The sequence below is a fragment of the Abramis brama genome, assembly GCF_963993115.1.
Source record: "Abramis brama genome assembly, chromosome: 2".
NCBI classification, from domain to species: domain Eukaryota; kingdom Metazoa; phylum Chordata; class Actinopteri; order Cypriniformes; family Leuciscidae; genus Abramis; species Abramis brama.
Genome location: NC_139964.1, coordinates 2088040 through 2114765, shown reverse-complemented (window position 1 = coordinate 2114765; position 26726 = coordinate 2088040). Strand labels below are relative to the sequence as shown.

The window sequence follows — 26726 nt, the reverse complement described above, 5'->3', positions numbered from 1 at the left end:
TACCACATCTTTAAATTACTAATAGTATTATTTTAAGTTAACATTATAAAATACGTAGACCTACACCACAAAACTAGTTGAGGATAAATTCTTTAAAATTGGGCAATTCCAGCATTATGGACGTGACATTTGCAGTCAAAACTTGAAATATAAATTCTCAGAAAATGCATTTAATACCAATATATTGAAACGTGTTCATATATCCATATTCCCTTAATAAAGGAACATTAGAAAAATCTCTCTACATGCGTTTTATATTTAATATGAGGGAAATACACGCGCGTTACGGACACAAAAAAATCTTTAACTTTTAGGTGGCAAAATATTTTTTAGTAATTCTGTGAAATACACTGCACAAACCAACGTTCACAGAGACCTCAAACAGAAAGCACAAAGCCTGTCTTTAAATTTAATTTCGTTTTGTATTAATTGTATCTTAATTTTAATCCGTTTCATCAACCAATTGCCTGGATTTAATATATAAGAAGTAAATATAGTAGACAATAGATAATCCCGACACGGAGGCGCCGGCGCGTGAACTGGAGCTCATCTCATAAATAAACCGAAACTCAGCATATACGTTGGCCTACTTGCCTCACAGACCTGAGACATATATAGAAAGCTTGAGTGTCTACTTTTAAACAGAACAATTCAAAACGAAAGAAAAAAGACTGCTCTGCTCTCTGCTTATGTAATCTGTATGAAATGTGTATTTCTCTCTGGCGCGTTCACTACTGCGAAGATCACGATTCAACATCGTCAACTTCATCTTTGCAGCCGACACTGACACAGAAAACACTTGTTTATTAATAAACAATTAAAATGTCTCCTTGCTATATTTGACATATTCATAATCATTACTTTTGCCAGTTCTTTGTGACAGCTTTTAGGAGCTTTATTGGCAGCGCCAAAAAACATGTTACATGAATTATATGTTTTTGAATTACATGAATTACATATTACATGAACGCGTCACCACCGCATCAGCACCGAAAACATGGAGATTTTTTTCTTTTTGGGGGCATTTTGTTTGTGTTCAGTCTTTATCAGTTGTCTTTAGGTTAACAGTTTTTCAGTTGTTTTCAGTAAATTTTTTCAGGGGTATAGGCTACAGGAGCAGCATCTGTACTCTCCCAGCTGTAGACGGTAATGTTTTCTCTTGGTTCATGTCAGTCAGTATGAATTAATTTTGATATACAAGTCGCACCTGACTATAAGTCACAGGACCAGCCAAACTATTAAAAAAAGTGTGACTTATAGTCTGGAAAATACGGTATATCGCAAAGCTAGCATCGAGCACATTTCACGTTTGTCCATCTGTGCAAGAACCCCCTTTAAGCATGTGCAACGTTTCAGATAGTATGTCAAATGTAAACGCATGAATCAGATATGGGTACAAGAATGTGTAAACGGACGGTAAAAAATAAAATAATCGGATATAGGCAACAAATCAGTTTTGGGCATCAAGACCTGCAGTGTAAACGAGGCTTGCTTGTCCCACATACTTGAGTATCTGCAATGAGCACTTTGGATCCTTCAGTTTGCCGGAGAGCAGCTTGACTCCTGTGTGATTGTAGCTCAGGTCCAGCTCTCTCAGGTGTGATGGGTTTAAACTCAGAGCTGAAGACACATAACCATAGACTTCCTCTGTCACCATACAGCCAGACAACCTACAGACACACAGTCAGATCATCTACAAAAACACACATGACTGGCAGACTGTAAATAATCTCTTATATGTTCTTTTTTTCAATTTCAGCGGACAAATATATACATTTATCATGGCAGAAATGCTTCTTTACAATAAAACAAAAACATATACGTCAAAACAGAGACAGCATTATAACCCATCATGTCTACCAATGGTCATGGAAATTAAATACTCAAGCTTATACAGATGTTTTGTGTTTTACACAAGAACAAGGGGAGCTATTACTTATAATTATTAAAAAAACATTACCTTACAGATCATTTATGCTTAAAAAAAAAGTCAGTGCAAATTGGTTTTATATAATCAATATTTTTTTTCCATATTGAACAAATGTATTCTATCTGGGTTCTTAACCTGTTAACCTGCAACCCCAGTTTTGAAAAATCCCCAGAAATGACATACCCAAACTGAAACAGATACAGTTCATGAACCCTTGGTACTAAAAGCACAAGTATGATCTCATTTGAAAGCTGACACCTGGCAGTTTATTGTAAATGTAGAATTAATTATTGTCATAATGAATTTTTTTTTTATAAATAGCTTAAAAGTTTTGAAAAGTTAGTAGAAATTTATTTTTATGAAACATCTTCATGAAAATAAAATTTAAGTTGGCACTGTAGCAATCTAGAAATGCACTGCAGCTAAAGCCACATGGTTGACCATGTTATATTTAAAATCTGAAGATGATAAGTCTAAAACTCTGTATTTAGTTAAATGTTTTTCAAGATCATGTCATATGACTTTATTTTGATTAGACTCTAAAATGCTACTGATGTTTAGTCATCATCTAAGTATCCATTCAGTCTATTGTCTCTGTTTTGTGGTGCAAACGAGCCCCATTCAGTCTCAGTCTCCCCCTGCACACATTCACACCTCTCCAGCCTGGTTATGGCTCTAAATATGTAGGGCCATATGATTTCCGTGATGCGGAAAACGCGGACGGAATCACGGAATTTACACATGAAAACGGAATTCTCTTATACGCACGGAATCGCATATATTTTGTTTACATATTAAATAAACGATTTTTTTTTTTTACTTCCTTCTCATTTTTTCAGTTTAAAGGTCTCTACCTAAACCCAGAGCCATATAGAGAGACATCTGTCAATACAGTTAATACACAGGGATGCAAACAGCGCGCTTTTCAGTATGCGCGCAAGCGTGAACCACTAACGTTAGTGTTTCTTCTTGCTGCGTATCTTTTACTGTCTATGGCTGGGGTCTCCGTGGCCTGATTGGAGGTAACTAGCTCGTCAAGGGGCCGTTCACATGTCGTGTCTTTTACGCGCTCAAGTTCGTCAGTTCAAATGTAGGCGCGTGGCAAGCGCGCTCATAATTGAAGCGATGCGCTCATTTTTTCCAGGCGCAGCGAGATGAAAACACCTCAACTTTTCAGAATGCCGCAAGCGCACCGCAGTTCATGTGACAACTTCACCCTTTCCGTAACAACATTGAAAGCTCAGTCAACATAAAGGATGGGGGTGCACCACAACCACTACAGGTGTTTTTCTCTTCTCCGTAAATAAATCTTGTAGCAGAGCTACAGCAAGCGTTTTTCGGTGGTGGAAATCTATTAGCTACTAAAACTTCTTTGTGGTTGTGGAGAGCGCAGAGCATGGTTGCATAGCAACGACAAACGCCACGGGAAAATTGGCCCGAATTTTACTATTAATAATAAAAGATAAGCTAATATTCATAGTAGCCTATTTGTAAATGTCAGTAATTTATCTTTTTTGACTCATTCTTTTTATAAAAATGTTTTAAAGGCTTAAATATGTGAGATCTATCTTTTTATAAAACATTCTTTGTGAAAAATGATTTAAAGGCTAATTTAATCTTCAATTTAATCTTCATCAATCCTACCTTGTAAATGTTACCTTCATGTTACTGTTATTTTTGGCCAGAGATTTGTTGAAGGTTTGGCTGAATTTTGGAGAATTTTGAATGTGCTTTGCTGAATATATTAACAGTTTAAATAAAAAAGCTGAATTGTGAGTTTGTGTAACTGAATTTTTAAAGGTCAATACTGCTTAGAAGTGAAAAGAAAACAAGCAAATCCGAAAAATCCGAAAGGGCTCAAAATAAATCCCAAAAAACGGAATTTGAAAAAAAATAAAACGGAATTTGAGAAAAAATAAAACGGATTTCATAGGGCCCTAAATATGCATTTCTTTTGTCTGCATTATAGTTACTAACGACTGGCTATTCACAGGCTATTCATAGGGGTTCAATCCCTAATTTCTTTTATCAAAGTTCATCAAATGCACTTCTTGAATAAAGAAACATTTCAGTAAGCATTCCTATTTAGAAAAAATCATAAAAGAATAACTGCTAGTGGCAGGTGCACCTAGGGCTAGCTAGCATGTTAGCTTAGCACACCATCAATACACGACAATTTATGAGATTAAAACCATGTTTGTGCTCCAAACTTACTTTATAACGCGAGTCGAATATTTTAAATAATCTTCTGTGATCTAATTTGGCTTCAGATAAAAAAATCTGACAGAAAAAATATTATTTTATAGTATTCTGCACGATAAAGTCTATATAGATTTGCATTACATTATAAATATAATCTATTATTATGAAAATACCTGACATGGCTCGAAGAACACAGGCAACTCAAATATCATAGCAAACATGTTTATTGTCTTCAAAACATCTTTACCTGTATGTTACAGCGATCTCCGTTAGCTCAGTGTTCGAGGCTTCCTGGAATGTCACATGATTATGGCACTTCATGTTCCATATATGGACTATTATTGTGCATAGGGCCCCCTCAGGCTGCTGTTATGTATTGAAAACACAGTATCAGAGTATCCAAGCGCTCATAATGATTACATCGACGCATTTGGGTATAAATTAGGGCTGTCAAAGTTAGCGCGTTAATAACGCGTTAACGCAAAATCATATTAACGGCACTAATTTTTTTAACGGTCGATTAACGCAACGCGTATTTTCTGTTTGACCCAAGGCCCAACCACTAGTTGGAGAAACGGAGATACACAGTGTTGCCAACTTAGCGACAATGCAGACCCCTTTAGCGATTTTTTCCCTTCAACAAAGCGCGCAAACCTTATTTAGTTTCTGAGAACCGGTACCGCGTCCGCCGGTACTGCTCTCTCAGCACGCGCGCGCTCCTCCCTCTCTCTCTTTCTCTCTTGCTCTCTCTCTCTGCGTCTCGCGTGGAGGAGCAGCGCTTTAATTCAGTTAAACACAGATGTTGCTTCACTAATTTGACAAGTATAGCCGAAATCAGAGCACGGATATTGTCTTTATCTTATGTGTGTATTTGATTTCACCAGACGACGGCTCGATTATCAGAATCTTTGTGCAGATTAACTTAACATCTTGGAAGGGAGAGCTGTTTATGTTTATTGGGTCGCGTTTCAGTCACCATTTCAAATTCATTCCGTTGTTTGACAACAGAAACAGTAAAATATACCAATGAAAACAGTTTTATTCAGAATTTAGCTTCATCAAAATGGGCGCAGAGAGACAAACTACAATGTAGCCTAATAATAAATCCTAAATGTACATTTAGCATTTTCAGAAGAGCTGCCCTGCATGCAAAAATCTAAACATGTTTGTGTTAGTAAATTGCTCAGTGCAAAGAAAGAGAAGTAATGGAAACCTGGCATTTCTTTGTTCTTTCTACATGCATCTAATAGACATGAACAAGTTCTTTGAAAAACATCTATGACCTTTGAAACATGTCTCGTCTTCATGCTCTATATTGACTATGTCTATGGTTTCAATAATAAACATACATTTGCATAAAGCATCTACAGTATATTTATCCATGCCCATGTTGATTTAGAGTATTACAAACTTGAAAAGTATTCATTTAAAGTACATTTAGAACAAATTAAAAAAAGTGCGATTAAATGCGATTAATCGCGAGTTAACTCATGCAATCATGCGATTAATCGCGATTAAAAATTTTAATCGATTGACAGCCCTAGTATAAATCCAATAAATATTATTCCTGTCTATAGAAATCTGATGTAAACCTATGAGAATATATCAATATTTCTCCAAATCTGCACATTTTTGAGCTAAAAGCCCTGAGGGACGTTGTTTTGTCAAGCGCTGTCATGACGACAGCACAGGAGTTTTTTTCTGAATGGGAGCGGCTGACGCGCATAATTCATATTAAAGGTATCGACTCATTTTTTCATTTTTTTCTCCTGACACAAATTAAGAAATTACTGTCACTATAAGTTTCTCAGAATACAATAGTGGTCAAATACTGAAACTTGAGTCTTATATCTTTTTAATGATGTATAGTTTGTCAAGGTATAACATTAAATCTGATAGTAACTTTAAAAAAAAAAAAAAAAAAACGCTTCAGTGCGCGGACTGGCAACGGTTAACAGGTTAAGGAAAATGAAATCTTTTTCATCACATATACATATATATATATATATATATATATATATATATATACACACACATATATATATATATATATATATATATATATATATATATATATATATATATATATATATATATATACACACACACACACACATATACACATATATATATATATATATATATATATATATATAGTGTAATATGTCAATCCAATCATCAACTGTAAGTGGCTCTGGTTTTAGCCATTTCTTTGTAATTACTTTTTTACTGGCTGGCAGAAGAATCAGTTTCTTATCAATGTTATTCCACCCATCAAATGAAATATTAGCCAGATGTAAACATTCACAATTACAAGGAATCATCACCTCAAAAACAGCTGCCAAATTTCTTTCAATCCCTTGCCAAAACTGGGTTAATTTCTGTCACTCCCCAAAAATATTATAATGGTTAGATTCCCTTTTACCACATAATCTCCAACAGCTAGCACCTGTCCCTTTGTATCTTTTCTGTGTTGTAGTAAATCTCTTATATATTCTTAAATACCTCAGAATCTGCAGCTGACAGTTTGGCCTCTTGAATCCTTCAGAAATAATCTTCACTCCTGAATCCTGCAGGTCATTGTTCGTCAGGTCCAGCTCTCTCAGGTGTGAGGGGTTTGAACTCAGAGCTGAAGACACATAACCACAGCCTTCCTCTGTCACCATACAAAGAGACAACCTACAGACACACACAGTCAGACCATCTACAAACACACATCAACATTATGACCGCTAGACTGTAAATAATCTCTTATATGTTCTTAAATACCTCAGAATCTGCAGCTGACAGTGTGGGCTTTTTAGACCTTCAGAAATAAGCTTCACTCCTGAATCCTGCAGGTCATTGTTACTCAGGTCCAGCTTTCTCAGGTGTGAGGGGTTTGAACTCAGAGCTGAACACACATAACCACAGCCTTCCTCTGTCACCATACAGCCAGACAACCTACAGACACACACAGTCAGACCATCTACAAACACACATTTACATTATGAACGGCAGACTGTAATTACAGTATCTCTTAAATGTTCTTAAATACTTCAGAATCTGCAGCTGACAGTGTGGGCTTTTTAGACCTTCAGAAATAATCTTCACTCCTGAATCCTGCAGGTCATTGTTCGTCAGGTCCAGCTCTCTCAGGTGTGAGGGGTTTGAACTCAGAGCTGAACACACATAACCACAGCCTTCCTCTGTCACCATACAGCCAGACAACCTACAGACACACACAGTCAGACCATCTACAAACACACATCAACATTATGACCGGCAGACTGTAAATTATCTCTTAAATACCTCAGAATCTGCAGCTGACAGTGCGGGCTTTTTAGACCTTCAGAAATAATCTTCACTCCTGAATCCTGCAGGTCATTGTTACTCAGATCCAGCTCTCTCAGGTGTGAGGGGTTTGAACTCAGAGCTGAACACACATAACCATAGCCTTCCTCTGTCACCATACAGCCAGACAACCTACAGACACACACACACACATCGACATTATGAACGGCAAACTGCAGTGTTTCCCCTACAATGTATTAAGCAGCGGCGCAGCGCCGCCGCTGGATTTTCAGCGCCGCTGCAAAATCTTCATATGATCAATAGGCAAGGCAAGGCAAGGCAAGGCAAGGCAAGTTTATTTATATAGCACTTTTCATACACAGTGGCAATTCAAAGTGCTTTACATAGAAGAAATTAAAATAATAAAAAGAAATAAGAATAATTAAAACAGTTTAGAAAAATAAAAAAAATAAAATACAGTACAGTACAAACAGTCGGACGAACATTGGCACAGTGCTCATTCATTAAATGCATAGCTAAACAGATGTGTTTTGAGTCTGGATTTGAAAGTGACTATTGTAGGAGCACGTCTGATCTCTTCTGGAAGCTGGTTCCAGCTGCGGCTGGCATAATAGCTAAAAGCAGACTCGCCATGCTTAGAGTGAACCCTTGGTATTTCTAGCTGATATGATCCTAGTGATCTGAGTGATCTGTTGGGTTTATATTCAGTGAGCATATCTGCAATATATTGAGGTCCTAGGCCATTAAATGATTTATATACCAGTAATAATACTTTAAAATCAATCCTAAATTTCACTGGGAGCCAGTGTAAAGACCTGAGGACTGGTGTGATATGTTCATATTTTCTGGTTCTGCTCAGAATCCTGGCAGCAGCGTTCTGTATGAGCTGCAACTGTCTTATGGTCTTTTTGGGAAGGCCAGTGAGGAGTCCATTACAATAATCCACCCTGCTGGTGATGAAAGCATGAACAAGTTTCTCTAAGTCTTGTCTGGAAACAAAGTATCTAATTCTTGCAATATTTTTCAGATGATAGTATGCTGATTTAGTTATTGCTTTGACATGACTACTGAAACTAAGGTCTGACTCTAGTGTCACACCAAGATTCCTGACTTGATGTTTAGTTGTTTGACCCCTAGAGTGAAGGTATGCGTTCACCTTGAGAACTTCATCTTTGTTTCCAAATGCAATGACTTCAGTTTTGTCTTTGTTTAACTGAAGAAAGTTTTGACACATCCAACTGTTGACTTCATCAATGCATTGGCACAGGGAGTCAATGGGGCTGTAATCGTTAGGCGATAGGGCTAAGTAGAGCTGTGTGTCGTCTGCATAGCTGTGGTAAGCAATTTGGTTCTTTCTCATTATTTGGCTCATTGGGAGCATATACAGGTTGAACAGGAGTGGCGCAAGAATTGAGCCTTGAGGGACTCCGCATGTCATGGATGTCCACTCAGACTTATAATCTCCTATACTCACATAATAACCTCTCCCATCTAAGTATGACCTGAACCATTTTAGGACTTTCCCAGAAAGCCCCACCCAGTTTTCCAGCCTGTCAAGAAGTATGTTATGATCGACAGTGTCAAATGCAGCACTGAGGTCGAGTAGCACCAGCACTGATAATTTGCCTGAATCAGTATTTAAGCGAATATCGTTTATTATCTTTATGAGCGCTGTCTCTGTGCTGTGGTGCGGTCGGAAACCAGATTGAAAATTGTCAAAGTATCCATTCGAGCATAAGAATTTGTTCAGCTGATTGAAGACAACTTTTTCAATGATCTTGCCTATGAAAGGAAGATTTGAGATCGGCCTATAGTTGCTTAATATGGTCTTATCCATATTGTTCTTTTTCAGGAGGGGCTTGACAACTGCAGTTTTCAGGGAGTTTGGAAAACTCCCAGAGAGAAGTGAGGCATTTACCACTTCTAGAAGATCTGCTTCTAAACTATTTAACACACTTTTGAAAAATGATGTGGGAAGTGTGTCAAGAGCACAGGTTGATGTTTTAAGGTGCTGTACGGTTTCTTCCAAAATTTTGCCATCAATTTCTTTGAAGTCAGACATAGTAACTACTTTCTCAGGTGGTTTGATGGTCTGTCTAACCCCAGGGCAACTCAAGGATGTGCTGATCACCTTTCTGATATTATTGATTTTCTCAGAGAAGAAAGAAGCAAACTCACTGCACTTGTTGTCCGAGAGCATTTCACTGGGAATCTGGCTTGGGGGGTTTGTCAGTCTCTCTACAGTAGCAAAAAGAGTGCGTGTGTTGTTTAAATTACTGTTTATAATATTTGAGAAGAAAGTCTGTCTAGCTTTGCCTAGTTCCATATTAAAAGCATGGATGCTGTCTTTGTAGATGTTATAATGGACTACAAGTTTTGTCTTCCGCCACATGCGCTCTACTTTTCTGCATTGTCTTTTCATATTTTGCACTGCTGTTGAGTTTCTCCAAGGTGCTTTTTGTCTGCCACTCTTCTTCCTGACTTTCACAGGAGCAATATCATCAATTACACTTTTAACTTTTGAGTTAAAGGAATCAAGGAGAAAATCAACAGAGTCTGCAGATATGCTTGGTGTTAAGGATATAGCCTTCATAAATAGTACACTAGTGTTCTCATTTAAGCATCTCTTCTTGACAGACACAGATCTAGCTTCAGTGGCAGGAGAGATCAATATATCAAAGAAAATACAGAAATGATCAGACAGTGCTACATCCTTAATAACAATCGATGAAATGTTTAGACCCTTACTGATAAGTAAATCTAGAGTGTGTCCACGATTGTGTGTGGGTCCATGAACATGCTGAGTCAGATCAAAAGTTTTTAAAACAGTATTGATTTCTTTTGCCATATTGGTTTCTGCATTATCTATGTGGATGTTTAAATCTCCAGCAGTGGCAAAACAGTCAAACTCTGATGTAATTGTTGATAACATTTCTGTAAAGTCCTCAGCAAAGGCTGGAGAGTATTTTGGAGGCCTGTAAATAATGATAAGTAAAATGCGTGGAGCACCTTTTAACACAATACCCAGATATTCGAAAGACAAGTAATTCCCAAATGATTTTTGCTTACACTGATAGATATCTTTAAAAAGAGCAGCTAGACCCCCACCTCTCTTAACAGCTCTGCAGACACTCATAAAAGTAAAGTTCGGGGGGGCTGCTTCATTGAGGATTGTTGCACTGCAGCTGTCTTCTAGCCAGGTCTCATTTAGAAGCATAAAATCCAGATTGTTTGTGGTTATTAAGTCGTTGACTAGAAGTGATTTATTTTTAAGTGAGCGAATGTTAAGGATTGCTAACTTAACAGACTTACTTTTCCCCACAGCAATATTAGTTTGACGTGTAAGAGGCACCAGATTAGTTAGGTTTGCTGCACGGCTATTGAAGGCCTTAGATTTTCTATCTTGTAATAGAACAGCAATAGAGGAAGATACAGGCACACTGGGTTCCCGTTTGTTCTGTAAACATTTGAGAAAGTTACTGTTATCAAAACGGGGACCCGACACATATCACTGAGAGCTGGTATCAGTTGTTTTCGGTTCACCTCGAGCAGATGGAGGAGGGTGTGGGCCCTGGCGTTGTGGCAGAGGCCGAAGAGCTCTCACAGGAGGAGGGGGAGGGCGAGCTGGGCCCGCAGGCTTTGGTGGTAATGGTGCCTGTCTTTTTTTGGTTGGTATTTGGGGGCTTGCAGCAAAAGAGTGGGATAGTCTGGTTCCAGCATACACCAGTTCTTCCATTTTCTGTGAGAAGCACAGGAGTGGAGTTGCTGGGGAGAGGGAGAAAGTGTCTGGTGAGAGGGGCTGTTGCTCTGGTGTTATCGGAGGTTGTAATATGCTGTCCTGGATTCCCTGGCTGTTTTCCAGGAAGTCGTCCTTGGGTGGTGAATCTTGGAGCAGTTCTGATATGTCTGTCTGTGGTGAGCTGTGTGGACAGGGCTCAGCTGATATTGTGTCCGTGAGCAGAGGTTGTTGTGGCGGAGTGGTGTTATCATGTCCATTTTGCTGCTGAAGTGAAGTCCCGTCGTCATTCATACTGTGTCCAGATGTGTGTGTGCCGTTCAGATTGAGTGGATTGGCACACACTGCAGAAGGATGATTGAGGGAGAAGTAGATATTGTCCTTTAACACTCTTGAACCAAGTTTGTTTGGGTGATGGCCATCCCGATGAAAAAGTTGTCTCTGACTCCAGAAAAGATTGAAATTGTCAATGAAGTTTACTCCTTTTATATTGCAGGTTTTTTGCAGCCACGTATTAAGCCCAAGCAACCGTGAAAACCGGTTTGTTCCTCTTGCTGGGAGTGGTCCACTGATGAATGTTTGCACTTTCAGTCTTTTAAGTGTTTCAAAAAGTTCATTGAAATCCTTCTTAAGGAGTTCTGACTGCTCTTTATGAATATCATTCTTCCCCACATGAATGATGAGTCGATTTGCAGTCTTATGTTTCATCAGAATGTTCTGAAGTTCCCTGTTTATATCAGAAGTTGTTGCTTGTGGAAGGCAGCACGTAGTTGTATCCCTGCTGCTAATGTTTCTGATTATGGAGTCCCCCACTATCAGAGTCCTGGGCTCGGCTGCGCTCTGAGCTGAGTGCCGCTGTCTGCTCGACCTTGAGCGCCAGTTAGCATCAGTGTTAGCCACTGTCCCATTCAGTCTGTGTTCGATCACATTCATCACATTTGGGGATTCCTCATTTACATTCATTAGCACTTCAAATCTGTTCTCAAGATGTATAGGCGGTGGTTGGAGACCAGTGTTTGCAATCCTTGTCAGAGCTGTATCTGGGGTAGAGGATGCTACTGCGGCAATATGTGAGGCTCGTGACAATCTGATGTCTCGAGTGTCTTTGGGTCTCCCTCCCTGTTTGTGCCATCGATTAGTAAGTCGATCGGCTTGTTTCTCTACCTGTCGAGGAGCACTAGTTTCATGGGACTCACCGGTATGCTGAGGGTGTCCATGATGAAGCTCTGTTGTGTGCTCCGTCTGGTTTGGTGGTCCCGTAAGTAACTTTGTTTCAAGAACTGCAATCCTTTGTAAAAGTCTGTGGCAGTTGGTGCAGCAAGTGGATTCCAGAAGAGGCATTTTCTCTTATCCTTGAGGCAGTTGTGTTTTCCTTTCCCGGAATGTAAGCTGGTCGGGTAAAAGAATTCTCAGTTTTTGTAGTAATCCAAACTTTGTCGTCTGAGCACTGTGCTGATTTGCTAAAGTTAAAATTAGGTGATAAAAGGAAATAAAATAAAGGAAATAAAATATAAGAAAATAGGAGATAAAATGTAAAAGCGATAGAGCAAAGCGCGGAGCAGTAAGCGAGAGCGTCCGAACAGTAGCTGAGCAGGAAGTAGGAGCAATAATATCACGACATTCACTTACACACGTTGCCATAAAAGGGGCCGTTCACATTCACGTTCACATGCAAATTTCAAATGTGGGCGCGCGGCAAGCGCGCTTATAATAGAAGTGACGCGGCGCGCACGTTTTCAGCATGGACAGATCAAAAGGTTTTCAGGCGCGCCTCTGTTCATGGTTGGCATAGCAACGACAGACGCCACGGGAGAGCGAGCAAGCGCTTGTGCAAAGGAGAAAGCGGTACGAACTTTTCTCCGTTGAAGTCTATGGGGTCGCTGTCCATTTTTTTACGGTCTATGGAAAATATGCCGTCCCGGCCCTCCGTGTTCGGCGATCAGGTTTCATTCTCGCGCAGCTTGTTTTAGTAACTTCACGTGCGAGTCTTTTCCGCTCCGTGTTTGCGTCGCGCTCTCGGTTCTGTGTGTGTGTGAGTGTGTGTCGGCGCACTGGCTCTCTGCTCAATGTTCCACTCCGTGTTTGCGATGCGCGTTCTGCTCTGTGGTTAACGGCCCAAACACTCCAATCATGTACCGATCATGCACTGGAAAAGCAAATTATGCTCAAATAACGTGAAATTTCTCAGTAGTAGACTTCTGTTTGCTGAGCGCCATGCATGTTAAAATTACCTGCTCTGATCACATGCTCTGGTAATAATAGCTTTGTATGACTATACTTTATTTTGATAATTAGTCAAAAAATAAATCTGTTAAATCTGAGTATGTTGCATAGAAATGAATGAAGAATAATATATTGATGTTTTATATTTTAATATAGGGCTATTTTCTGTCCAATTTGTGTGGACATTTTTCTTTTTTCCCCCTTTTTTGTGTGTTTGATTTAATTAGTGATTCCACATTTAAATTTTGATGATTACAAGTTTGGAGGAAATGCAATTAATTGCGATTAATCACAGCAAATTGTGCGATTAATTAGTAATGCTGCCTGAATCATAATCATACTAGGGCTGTGTATTGGCAAGAATCTGGCGATACGATACGTATCACGATACATGGGCCACGATTCAATATATTGCAATATATTTCGATACTGTGCATAAGGCGATATATTGGGATTTTTTTAAAAGTAGGACAATAATTTTAGAAAAAGTAATAGGCTATTTAAAAAAAGACATGATGTGCATAAAAGTCAAAGAAGTTTACTTTAGGTAAACAATTCAGTACACAGAAAATCAAACTGCCAGTTTGGGATTGTGGTTCACCTGTTCTTAGGTTCACCTTTCAAACATCAAAATGACATTTATTAATATGTATTCGTGTCAAAATGACATATAAACATCTTTTCCTATTCTATTTTGCCTGGAAACGCTTCCAACACGCTTGCGTGTCGCGTGATAGGCGTCGATTCTATTTCTAGAATGCACGCGTTTTCCGAGACCCGCGTGTCACGCAGGCAGTGTGCAAGCTCTAACCTGTTAATATGGGAACCGAAATAAAAACGGACACGCCAAGCAGCCAGTGTCTCGCCGGCCTTAGTGAGCAAATTTTTATATGCTCAAGTAGGCCATAATAAAAGAAAATACATATAGCCCCTGTCACAATACATAACACATTATGTGCAATCAAATTCATGGTATTACCAGAGTATTTTTCCCAGACACAATTTACAAACTGCATGGTTCCTGTCGATATCGGTAGTGTGCCTCTTTACTCTGGAAACCAAAATGATTCCACACTTCAGCACGGAATGCAGCGGGAGCCGGTTCAGCCATAGCTACGCGGTTAGCTGCTAACGTCTAGCAAAAATGTTAGGCGAGGACACTAGTGGTGCGTCTCAGCATAGCCATCTAGTGGTAGGGATTTAAACACAACATGAACGTAAACCACTGTCTTACCATGAATATTTTTGCACGTAAACTAAAAAAAAAGAAAAAAAAAATCGATATAGCGTTTTTGAAAATCGATACAGTATTGCAAAATAAAATATCGCGATACTCAAGTGTATTGATTTTTTTTCTTACACCCCTAAATCATACACTGTTCGTTCGCTGGCTGGAGGAGAACTGGCCCCCCGACTGAGCCTGGTTTCTCCCAAGGATTTTTTTTCTCCATTCGGCCCTGATGGAGTTTTGGTTTCTTGCCACTGTCACCTTTTTTCACCTTTGTTGCCATTGGCTTTTGGCTTGCTTAATTGGGGACATTTAGTTTAACATTTAATGTAGTATTCAAATTACTAAATTCTTTTGACATATAAGAGGTCTTTGTACCATTGAAACATCCGGCAAGTTTCACAGCTTAAAACGTCCTTAAAAAAAAAAAAAAGTATTCAGCCAAGTTCCAAAAATGGCTTGTTAGAATATTGTGACGTCACATGGGCAAATACATTCGCGCCATCAACAAATAGTTTTTGAGTTTTTTCAGAGAGAGTTTGCAAAGAAACTTGTGCAAAGATAAAGCAGCAACTGTATTGGATCTGACAGCAGCTTGATCTCAAAGCTAAAGTATTTTGATTAAAAAAACATAAGCAGTTTAATAATTCTTTGTCTATAAATGACCATTTTATACGGGTGTTTTTAAAAACACAGGGGGGGGCATTGATACTTTTTCCTATGCAGTGACATTAGAAAATTATACCACTGGTGAATACTGAGAGCCGCCGCTTGAACACGGATCATTTCAGAAAGAGGGGCAGAATGAGGTTGGAAAATCTTTATTCAGATTTATTGATTATTAACAGTACAAATCGGGGGTGCCAAACTCAGCTCCTGATTAGCTGTATCAGGTTTGTGTAATTAGGATTGAAGCTAAACCGTGATCCTCTAGGGCAGTGGTTTTCACACTTAAAGAGCAACCTTTTTTTCTTTTTTAAATTGACACAACCCATTTTGACCCATCATATTTAGATTAAATTCAACAGCAAAAGTTACAATAATTGTATAAAATCTAAACATTTAGTGAAAAAACATTTAGTGGAGATGGAGAACAAAAAAAGTGAATAAGTGTAGCACTAAATCTGTTAAAATGTCACTCACTGCTCTTTATATTGTAGTAAAATACATTCATGAAAAACAATTCATTTCTAATATATACTGTAAAATGAAAAGACATTTCTTTTAAATGTTTAGCACAGCTGTTTAATGAGGCAGCAACATATTATAGATAGGACAGAACAAGAAAGGCTATTAATAATCTTTCATTGCACAAAAGTAATAATATGAAAGGTTCCAATACAGAGTGGCACAAAGCGCAAATGCGTATCCCGTGCGCAGAATGATGCGCTTGAAGCAACATGGAGTCACAGCGCTTCACATTGAAAACCTCAAAGCAAAAAGGGAAGAGATTTGATGCGTAGTTCCGGTATTATATCAATGTAATAGTTTATTGAGCCTAGGGGTGTCCATGGTTAACCGATTAACCGTTAAAAATTGCGTAACCGAGTGAAACATTTTGCTCGGTTAAGTGGCGTCATTGAATTTAGTTGTAATACATTTTTGCACCACCAGAGACCGCTAGACCAGTTTTCTAATATGAAGCGGGCAAAGAAAGCGTACGTCCGAGAGTGAAGGCTGTGCGCGAGCCAGAAACAAACATAGTATCCGCGCCACTGATGGCAGCACAATAATATCTGTCTGCAGAGCCGCAGAGCCACAGCTTTACCCCAGCAGTTTTACCCTGCGCATGCGCAATTTCATCACAACAGTTTTACCCGCAGAGTCCGTTTACCGTTACATTAACCCATACAATTAGTATTATGCATTTCCCAAACATGTACTTGCTAATCAAACACTTTATCTGAACAAACTACTAATCTATTAAACATAATCGGTCTTCCGACCTTTTACTATTGTGTTGATATGCGCGAGGGAGAGAGAGCAATACAGCGCTTGTGTTGTTTGAAGGCGGTGAGAGTGCGCGCGCGCGGGGCTCTCTCACTGTTTGTTCTTATGCGCCCTGTCCACTGATCTAAATAATTAGTTGTTACGACGACTTATTTGTTCCCTCGTTTTAATAAATCGTGGACACGTTGAACAAATTTCCTCCCTCATTTTGATTTAACGAATTACAACGTTATTTGTAGTTTGATACTATTAATTAGTGAATGCTAAAGACCTATTTTTTGTGAATTGGTGAATATTCAGGTGAATTATTTCGTGGCCACGAATTAATAATAATTATTAAACTGTTTTTCTTACCTGTGAAGATAGCTCTTCAGTGAAGGCCGACTATTCTCGTACAGCTTTTTATTCCTTTTTTTGGTGTGTGAATTGGTGAATATTCAGGTGAATTGTTTCGTGGCCACGAATTAATAATACCTCAGCACGTTTTACAAGACCCTTCTCGATCGCAGCGGCAACGAGCACTTTGATCACTTGATTTAAAAAACAAAACATTTCAGCGCTAGATCGCCTAAAAAAAAAAAAACGAACGAAATGAATGCTCTGCTAGTTAACTGGAGATGTTTTGTTTATTTGTATTGGTATTCCTGCCGCGAGATGTTTCAAAAGTGGTGGGGACAATATCGACCTTAGAAAATAGTGGTGGGGACATGTCTCACCCGCAAATTACGCCTATCTCGGGGTTGCGGCGTGCACACTACGGTTAACCGAGTATTAACCGCTAAGGGCCTCGGTTAACGGTTAATGAAAAACTTGAAAACGTGCAGCCCTAATTGAGCCTTTTCTTTTTAACAGTTTAATAATGTCAGTTCCTGTGCGCGTGAAGAACAAGTATAGCGCTCTCTACTCCAGTGTGGTGATCTAAAAGACACCCGGGAGAAAGTTACATGAACAGCAATAAACTCCAGAAAGATAAAGTCATTTTAAGCGAAACCAAAGACCTTTATCTACAGATCAAGTATAACAATAGTAACACTGAATCATCTTGGAGAGAGTTTCATCATGTTGACTGCCGTAACCGAACGTGATGCGCTGTTTGAGTGCTGAATGGAGAATGACTGACAGCCGCAGCGGAGGGAAGCACTTACTTGAATTTAACGACTTCAATATTAATTTCTACATCATATTAAACTAGGGATCGGCTTTAAAACACTTATAATATGGTGCACGAAAAGTTGATGGTTCTTTATAATGTTTTTGTAGCTTTTTTGAGGCTTTACAATAACACAGAATAGTTTACGCACAATATCGGATTTGGATACCGCGATAGATATCTGCGCATCTCTATTTGAAACTGCTAACTGCATTTTCCTTAAATCATCCTGGCGACCCAGGGTTTGAAAACCACTGCTCTAGGGAACTGAGTTTGGCTCCCCTAGTATAAGTGAACCTCAGGGAATATAATAAATAATGTCAAATCTCCATGTCATGACCCCTGTAAAGATGTAAGTTGTGTTATTAAAAATGATTCTTTAGCTATTAATGATTAAACACTCACAGAGCTTTTCTGCAGTTGACCACAGCTGGTACCAGTCTTCTTCTCCCCTCAGCTGATGTGTTGTATTTCTTGAGGTCCAGCTCATCCAGCGCCTCCTCTGAGATCTGAAGCATGTAGGAGATTGTAGAGCAGTGAGACGGAGAGAGAAACTCCTCTGAGTGTTTGTCTGATTTCACAAACTCCTGAATCTCTCTGGACAGAGTCTGATCTTTCACTTCCAGCAGACAGAGGAACAGATTGATGGATTGATCAGCTGAGAGAGTATGAAAACCAAGTGTATCTTTGATCATGTCTTTAATGTCCTGTGTGGTTCTCCTGATGCTCTCTGAGCTGTTCTCTGTGTGTGTCAGTAGATCCTGTAAGAGTCTCTGATTGGACTCCAGTGAGACGCCCAGCAGGAACCGCAGGAACAGATCCAGCCGTCCATTCTCACTCTCAAGGGCTTTATATACTGCTGATCTTAGTAGATCATACAGAGAGACTTCACCAGACCTGAATTTAGCCAGAAGCTGCAGTGGTTCCTTGTTCTTCATTAAATAGCAGTAAAACACATAGAAAGCAGCGAGAAACTCCTGAACGCTCAGATGAATGAAGCTGTAGACTTTCCTCTGATGAATCACAGATTCCTCCTTAAAGATCTCAGTGCAAATCCCAGAATGCACTGAGGCGTCAGTGACGTCTATGCCGCTCTCAATCAGGTCCTCCTCATAGAACATCACATTGCCCTTCATCAGCTGATGGAAAGCCACTTCAACAAGTTTCACAATCACTTCTCTGTTGGACTGCAGGAGTTTCTCTGGATCTCTCTCTTCATACTTCTGATTCCTCATGTTGATCTGAATCAGCAGGAAGTGGATGTACATTTCAGTCAGAGTTTGAGGGATTTCTGCACTCAGATCTTCTTCCAGGAGCTTCTGAAGCACAGTGGAGGAGATCCAGCAGAAGACGGGTATGTGGCACATGATGTGGAGGCTTCTTGCTCTTCTGATGTGTGAGATGATTCTGCTGGCTTGATGCTCGTCACTGATTCTCTTCCTGAAATATTCCTCCTTCTGAGGCTCATTGAATCCCTGAATCTCTGTCAGACGGTGGATGTATTTGGAGGGGATCTGATTGGCTGCTGCTGGTCTGGAGGTGATCCAGATGAGAGCCGAGGGAAGCAGATCTCCTTTAATGAGGTTTGACATCAACACACCCACTGATGAAGTCTCAGTCACATCAGAAACTTCCAGAGCGTCTGAAAACATCCGTGTGATTCTGCTTTCATCCAGACCATCAAAGATGAACACAACTTTACACTCCTCATAAATCTTTGAGTCCAGATCTTGAAGTTCAGGATGAAAGTCCAGCAGAAGTCTGTGAAGACTGTACTGATGATCTCGGATCAAGTTCAGCTCTCGAAATGGAAGCACAAACATGAAATCTACATCCTGATTGTCTTTTCCCTCGGCCCAGTCCAGAATGAACTTCTGCACAGAGACGGTTTTCCCAATTCCAGCGATGCCTTTAGTGAGAACAGTCTTGATCTGCTCTTTCTCCTGGCGTCCTGGTTCAGGAGAGGCTTTAAAGATGTCATTGCAGTGGATTGGAGTGTCTTGAGAGTGTTGTGTTCTGGCTGTTTTCTCCATCTGTAAAACCTCATGTTCTTCATTCACTCCTCCTCTCTCTCCCTCTATGATGTAGAGCTGTGTGTAGATCCTGTTCAGGAGGGTTTCATTCTCTTGGAGTTTCAGTCCCTCAAATAATCTCTCATACTTGTTCTTCATGCTGGCTTTGTGTCTGTGTTTGACTCTCTGTAGTTCATCATTCACTGGTTGAGGAGAATCCTGGTCTCCAGTCTGATCATCTCTATAAACTCTGCTGAGAAAAACAAAAGATTGCACAGATTTAAGAACATGAAAATTAAAATCTAAATCTACACAATCTTGTCAATCTTGTATTTTCTGTACAATTAATGTGTTTCATTTCAGTTCAACACTTTTTTTCATGTTTATTATCATTTTTAATAGGGGTGACCCTGAATAGTCGAAGATTCGATGCTTCGATTGGAGGAGCCTGATTCGACTACCGATCTCACGGTCGAATCTTCGCAGAGGTGTTATGAAACTGATCATGCCACTTTGGCTATATGAGGGCGCTCAATGTCTGATTTCACATAGAACGACCGGTTTTCCGTCAAGTCAAGTCAAGTCAAGTCAAGTCAAGTCAAGTCAAGTCAAGTATATTTGTTTAGTGCTTTTCACAATACAGATTGTACCAAAGCAGCTTCACAGTATTAAATTAAAATAATACAACAAGGTTTGTTTCTAGTGGAATTTATTGATTGATAAAATCAGATTAAATATCCCCAGAATATCCCCAACTGAGCAAGCCAAAGGCAACAGTGGCAAGGAACCGAAAAACTCCATCAAATGACCTAATGGTGTCCTAAAACTCCATCAGGTGACCCAATGGAGAAAAAAAAACCTTGGGAGAATGTTTATTAACTAGAGGCCGGATTGTAATTTGAACTGTAAGATTAAAAATATTATATGAATGCCTGGCTGAAGAGATGCGACTTTAATCTAGTTTTAAACTGGGAGAGCGAGTCTGAGCAACGAACACTATCAGGAAGGCTATTCCAGAGTTTTGGAGCTAAATGTGAAAATGCTCTCCCTCCTTTGGTGGTTCTGGATATCCTAGGTATGACCAAAAGCCTTGAATTAAGTGATCTTAAAGAGCGCGATGGATTATAGGGCGATAGAAGATCCGTTAAATAGACTGGAGCTAAGCCGTTTAGGGCTTTATAAGTCAGTAGCAATACCTTGTAATTAATACGGAACTTTATAGGTAACCAATGCAGAGATGATAAAATCGGTGTTATATGATCATATTTTCTTGATCTAGTAAGAACTCTAGCGGCTAACTGTAGCTTGTTTATTGAGGATGCAGGACAACCGGCTAATAAAGCATTGCAGTAATCTAGTCTCGAGGTCATGAATGCATGAACTAACTTTTCTGCATTAGAAACTGATAGCATATTACGTAGCTTAGCAATGTTTCTAAGGTGGAAAAAGGCGGTTTTTGTAACATATGAAATATGATTTTCGAAAGACAGGTTGCAATCGAGTATAACATTCAGTCTTTTACTGTAGAGGATAAAGTAACAGGACATCCTATTATATTAAAGTTGTATTGCGAGAGGTTTTGCGGGTGGTTTTTTTAACCGATAAGTAGTACCTCTGTTTTGTCTGGATTTAATAAAAGAAAATTACGCGTCATCCAATCTTTTATATCGTTAACACACTCTGTCAATTTGGATAATTTAGCATTTTCATCTGGCCGTGACGAAATATATATTTGAGTGTCATCAGCATAACAATGGAAACTAATTCCATGTTTCCTTATAATATTTCCAAGTGGCATCATATATACTGAGAATAATAGAGGGCCTAACACAGATCCCTGCGGCACTCCATAGTTTACTGGAGTTATGATCGATTTTTCTCCATTTAAATAGACAAAATGGTAGCGGTCAGATAAGTATGATCTGAACCAGCTTAAAGGGTCATGAAACCCTAAACCAAATTTTCTGAGATTTTAACAGAGGTATGTGTGTTGAACACCATTGAAGACAATGTTAGCATCTGTTAGATTTAATAGTAGGGGGAAAATGGTTAAATTTTAGTTTTTTTCCGCTATTTTCGTCTTCCGGGTTTAAAATCTTCATCATGTTCACGTCGGCAGAGCACTATAGTACTCTGATGACTCATTGGTGTCTCATAATTATTCATGACTGAGTTTTCTTATCCAATGAGAAGATACTGTCTCTTAATTATTCATGACACCACGTGGAACTTCCCACAGACATGTCAAACTGTGATTTCGCGTAGTAGATGAGAGAGGCAATGATGGGACGCGCGTTTGTTTTCGTGGTGCAAAAGTTCCAGTGTCCGCGATGCAGGGCTGGAATCTGACTGCAGGCGGTTGGTTGGCCATCAACCACGGACACATCTAAACTATGCGTGTGTAGCGACCATTCAACGGGAGAATGGTGGACTTCGACCTTGTACAACAATGCAGTTTTCTTGCGAGTGATGCGGTCCGAGGACTTTTCTATCGCTTCAGAGGTGTGTGTGTGTGTGTGTGTGTGTGTCTAAAATGTAACTCTGACCGTTTTACTTGCCTTTTGTTAAATAGTCACTCATTATTATAATTTAGATATTTCGATAATACCTCAAGTGTATGGAACGTATGCTTAGTTTGTGCAAATTTCTATGTCACTGTCCATCTTTATTATGTGGGTTTAGGGGGCGCGTAGATCTCTAGGCTATGTATGGAACTTTTTTTTTTTTACGCGGAAAATTTATTATTTTCAAATATATGCATTTATAGTGTGTATATAAACAAATATATATATTTATAATGGCATAATTATACATATGCATGTACATTTATATGTTTTAAATAGAATTATGATTACTGTAGTAGGCTAATATGTGTAGCAGGGCATTCAGTTACTTTTGAAAGGACAAAAATAAGGTGTCAGTGTATTTCATGATACTTTAACTTTGCCAGCTATAAAAAATCTAGCATTTCCTCACGTTTTACCACTGATTTTTAGTGACAGTCGATATGCATGGGCCACTGGCTTTGACCACACCCACTCCCCTCCCTTCTTATCACAGCCATCCACGCCCATTTAAGTTGCATTTTTCAAAAAGATTGTGAGCTAGACTTGAGCTGAAAGAGGGGGGGTTTCATGACCCTTTAATGCTTGTCCTTGAACACCAGTATAATTTTGTAGTCGATCTAAGAGTATTGTGTGATCTATACATGAATATCAGTCACGTGACCTCTTACGTCATCCGCTCTTTTTCCAGTTGACTGCCGCCATCTTGAGTACCTACCGAGTACTGTCTATGGTACTGACAAACCTATTATCTCAAGTCTTGTTAGAAAACAAACAAAAAAATAACTATTCTTGAAACATTATTTGAATTCTTTAAAAAAAATTATTGTATGGAATAGAATAGCTCCTGCAGCAGGTGCATTAGCACAACAGGTAGCATAAAGCTACATGACACAATTTAATTGATTAATATTACACTTTTACTTTTAACTCACTTTAAAACACCATCGAGGATTTGTATCATATTCCGGTCGCGGTTTAAAATGGTTTCAAGTCAAAAAAATATTTTGAAATATGTTATATTTAACATTTTATATGAAGCTATGGCCTATTCTTACCTAGCATGCATACTGTAAACATTCTTTATTCATATGAAAATACCCCAATCACACGAAAATCACACACAAATCACATATACTTCAAACCGTGCATTTATTAGCTTCTTGTTTCAGGTGAAGAGATGTTACTTTAGCTTTGTTATCACGGATGTCAGAATGATGAAGTCATGCAGGACCGCAGGCAGAACAGAAGCGTGATTTTGTTTTGTTTTCCAAACCACTTCAGCGGAAATCCCGCCCTGCAGCTGATTCTAAAGTTTTCATTGGTCATATCAATCACTGTACTGATTGCCTACACCAAACACTGATTACCATTGGACTAATAGCCCTGGCGGATACTGTATTGCATGTATTTGAACACAAATAAACCGGAGAAGACGTGAATGAATGCTTTTTGAGTGATGATTTCTATTCAAAATAACGAACGTTACAGATTTATGTTATGTTACATTTATGTTACATTTATGTTATATTTATGTTACCGTGTTGTGAAAGCATAGCTAGCTAGTTCCTTTGCAACTGACATCGATCTTGCCGAATAAGGTACTCAAGATGGCGGCAGACAAGTTTTAGAAGTGAGTGACGTCAGTGAGGAGACGTTGGTGACATCATCTGATATTCATGTATAGTATCGAACGCAGCACTAAGATCAAGTAAAACTAGTATTGAGATACAGCCTTGGTCAGAAGCTAAAAGTAAATCATTTGTGATTTTAACGAGCGCAGTTTCAGTGCTATGGTGCGGCCTGAAACCAGACTGAAACTTTTCATAGATATCATTTTCTTGCAAGAAAGAACACAATTGAGCAGACACCACCTTTTCTAATATTTTAGACATAAATGGAAGATTTGAAATGGGTCTATAATTTGCTAGGTTATTATGATCTAATTGTGGTTTCTTAATGAGAGGTTTTATAACTGCCAGTTTAAATTTTCTTGGAACATGACCTAAAGATAAAGACGAGTTAATAATATTGAGGAGAGGCTCTTCCACTACAGGTAACACTTCTTTCAGTAGCTTAGTTGGTATAGGATCTAATAAACATGTTGTTGTTTTAGATGAAGTGATAAGTTTATTTAACTCTTTTTGTTCTATAGTTGTAAAGCACTGTAATTGTTCTTGCGGGGGGATAATTGAGGCTGAATTATAAGGCGCAATTGAAGATTGAACATTTACAATTGTGGTTCTGATGCTTTCTATTTTCTCAGTGAAGAACTTCATAAAATCATTACTACTAAACTGTAACGGGATATTTTGTTCGGGTGACGTCTGTTTATTTGTTAGTCTAGCCACGGTGTTAAATAAAAACCTTAGATTATTTTGGTTATTTTCTATTAGTTCGCGGAGATGCTCAGCCCTGGCCGCTTTTAGGGCCTTTTTATAACGTGACATACTGTCTTTCCACGCGATTCTAAAGACCTCTAAATTAGTTTGTTTCCATTTACGCTCTAAAATACGGGTTTCTCTCTTTAGAACATGCGTAGTATTGTTGTACCACGGTGCTTTAATTTTCTCTCTGACCTTTTTTAATCTAATAGGTGCAACAATATCCAATGTTCTAGAGAGAATAGTGCTCATAGTGTTAGTTAGTTCTTCTAGTTCATCTGTTTGTTTGGGTTCAGGCAGCAGCTGAGACAGATCAGATAAGCAATTCGAGAAATTATCTATGGTGGATGGAAGGATTGTTCTGCCTGGTTGATAACGCGGCGCCGCATGACATATTACAGCAGTACGTAATATGCAAGTTACCATGTAATGGTCAGTGACTTCATCACTTTGCGGTATAATATCTATATCGGTTGGATCGGTTCCATGTCTGTCAATATATTAATATTCAGCCTATTATGATAATGCTATATATAAAAATGTGCAAAGAAAGAAGCTTTTAATAAATATTTTTTAACGTGCGTGACACACCCGTGACAGATTTAAGTTTCACTTTCAATCTTTCACTTTCACTTTCACTTTAACAATGTCTGGGATAAGAAAATCTAAAGTGTGAATGTACACCCTCAGAAAGGATATCCTCCAAGGCTGGATTTAGCATCAGGAAAACCATGATCGCACTTCTGCCGGCCAACGTTAACAAGTTGGTTTTCCACAGGACATTTTAAAATGCTTAACGTGAAAAAAGCTTTTAAAACGCTTAAAAGGCACTTTAACGTGGCTTAATGTATGTACACAGTACACACTTTATTAAGAAACCATACTATGTGCAGATAAGCAGATGAACCCAGAATAGTACTCCTATAGTAAAGCGTTTTCATATTTTAATTGAACTATTTTTGGAGATTAAGTCGTTAAACGTTTTTCACGTTAAGTGTTTTAGAATGTATTTTATCCGCATGCACAAAAGACTCCAACGGACACTCTCTCGATCAGGTAACGTTAGGGTAGAAGTGATTTCAAAACTTTTCAGCCGGTTCTAATTTGATTTTTGGATGCTGTGAACATGTTTAGCTAAAGACTGCCACTCCAGTTTAGCATTTATTCTTGTTTCTGCAGTTAAAAATTAGTGCTGTCAAACGATTAAAATATTTAATCGCGATTAATCGCATTAATGACAAAACTGATGTGATGTGGTCAGAGTGAAGTGGCTGCCGTGTAGTGAGTGAGTGCTGTGAGCTCTCTTCTGCTGGCTCTACTATTTGTCTACTAAGGATGTTGTGATTTATATTTTCACTTCAAAAAGTATTTTGTGCTAACGATCTACATGTGGTGAAACAAGAAAGAAATACTAAAACAGCCTCTAGCTTCAACCATATGAGCTTTGTGAATTCACCCTTCTTTCTGTGCGAGTGGAAACGCAACTGGCCTCACAATGGGTGAACCAATTACTCTCCAAAGCATTTTTGATATGATGCAGCAAATGAAGCTCGACATGATTTCACATATTGACTCTAAAATAGATTCACTTCGACCCAGTCTGGAGAAAATAGATGACTCACTTCATATGCTTGGAGATCAGGTCAATGAGATTCAGCTGAGAGTTAGCGCAAACGAAGATAACATAGCTGATCTGGTCAAACGCGTAAAGTTGCTCGAAAAGGAAAATACTGACCTTAAAGCATGGACTGAAGACGCCGAGAACCGAAGCAGACGCTCTAATTTAAGATTCATCGGCATTCCTGAGAAGGCTGAGGCCAAAGATATTCTCGGCTTCATGAATCATCTGATTCCACAGCTCCTAGGTGAAACAAATTTCTCCGTTCCTCCTATGATTGAGCGTTGTCATCGCATCGGTATCATGGACAACGTTAAAGCCAAGGGTCCCAGGCCTATCTTGGTAAAGTTTCAACATTTCCAAGACAAGCTGAAGATAATGAAACTAGCCAGGGACAAGAAGGACCTCCTTCAGTACAAAGTGAGGGCTGTGAAT

The 26726-nt window shown here is 38.9% G+C and overlaps 2 protein-coding genes across 3 annotated transcripts in view; both read right to left on the bottom strand.

Moving 5' to 3' along the window:
* LOC311077458 (NACHT, LRR and PYD domains-containing protein 1 homolog) overlaps positions 1-26726 on the bottom strand; it is a 160959-nt gene that overhangs the window by 33119 nt on the left and 101114 nt on the right. Inside the window, exons 2-6 of the mRNA XM_084105966.1 lie at positions 7424-7597; positions 7170-7343; positions 6902-7075; positions 6638-6811; positions 1506-1670 (exon numbers count right to left, since the gene is read on the bottom strand). Coding sequence (XP_083962092.1) covers positions 1506-1670; positions 6638-6811; positions 6902-7075; positions 7170-7343; positions 7424-7597 — 861 coding nt within the window. The remainder of the gene's footprint in view (positions 1-1505; positions 1671-6637; positions 6812-6901; positions 7076-7169; positions 7344-7423; positions 7598-26726) is intronic.
* Positions 1-26726, bottom strand: part of LOC311077459 (NLR family CARD domain-containing protein 3-like) — a gene marked incomplete at its 3' end in the record, with an annotated part of 351403 nt that overhangs the window by 292488 nt on the left and 32189 nt on the right. The window contains exon 3 of one of the 2 annotated variants that reach the window (XM_084105968.1): positions 18115-19978. The exons of the other annotated variant lie outside the window; for it this stretch is intronic. Within the exon in view, the coding sequence (XP_083962094.1) occupies positions 18115-19978 (1864 nt within the window). Of the gene's footprint in view, positions 1-18114; positions 19979-26726 lie in introns of those variants that run through there. 2 annotated transcript variants of the gene reach the window in all.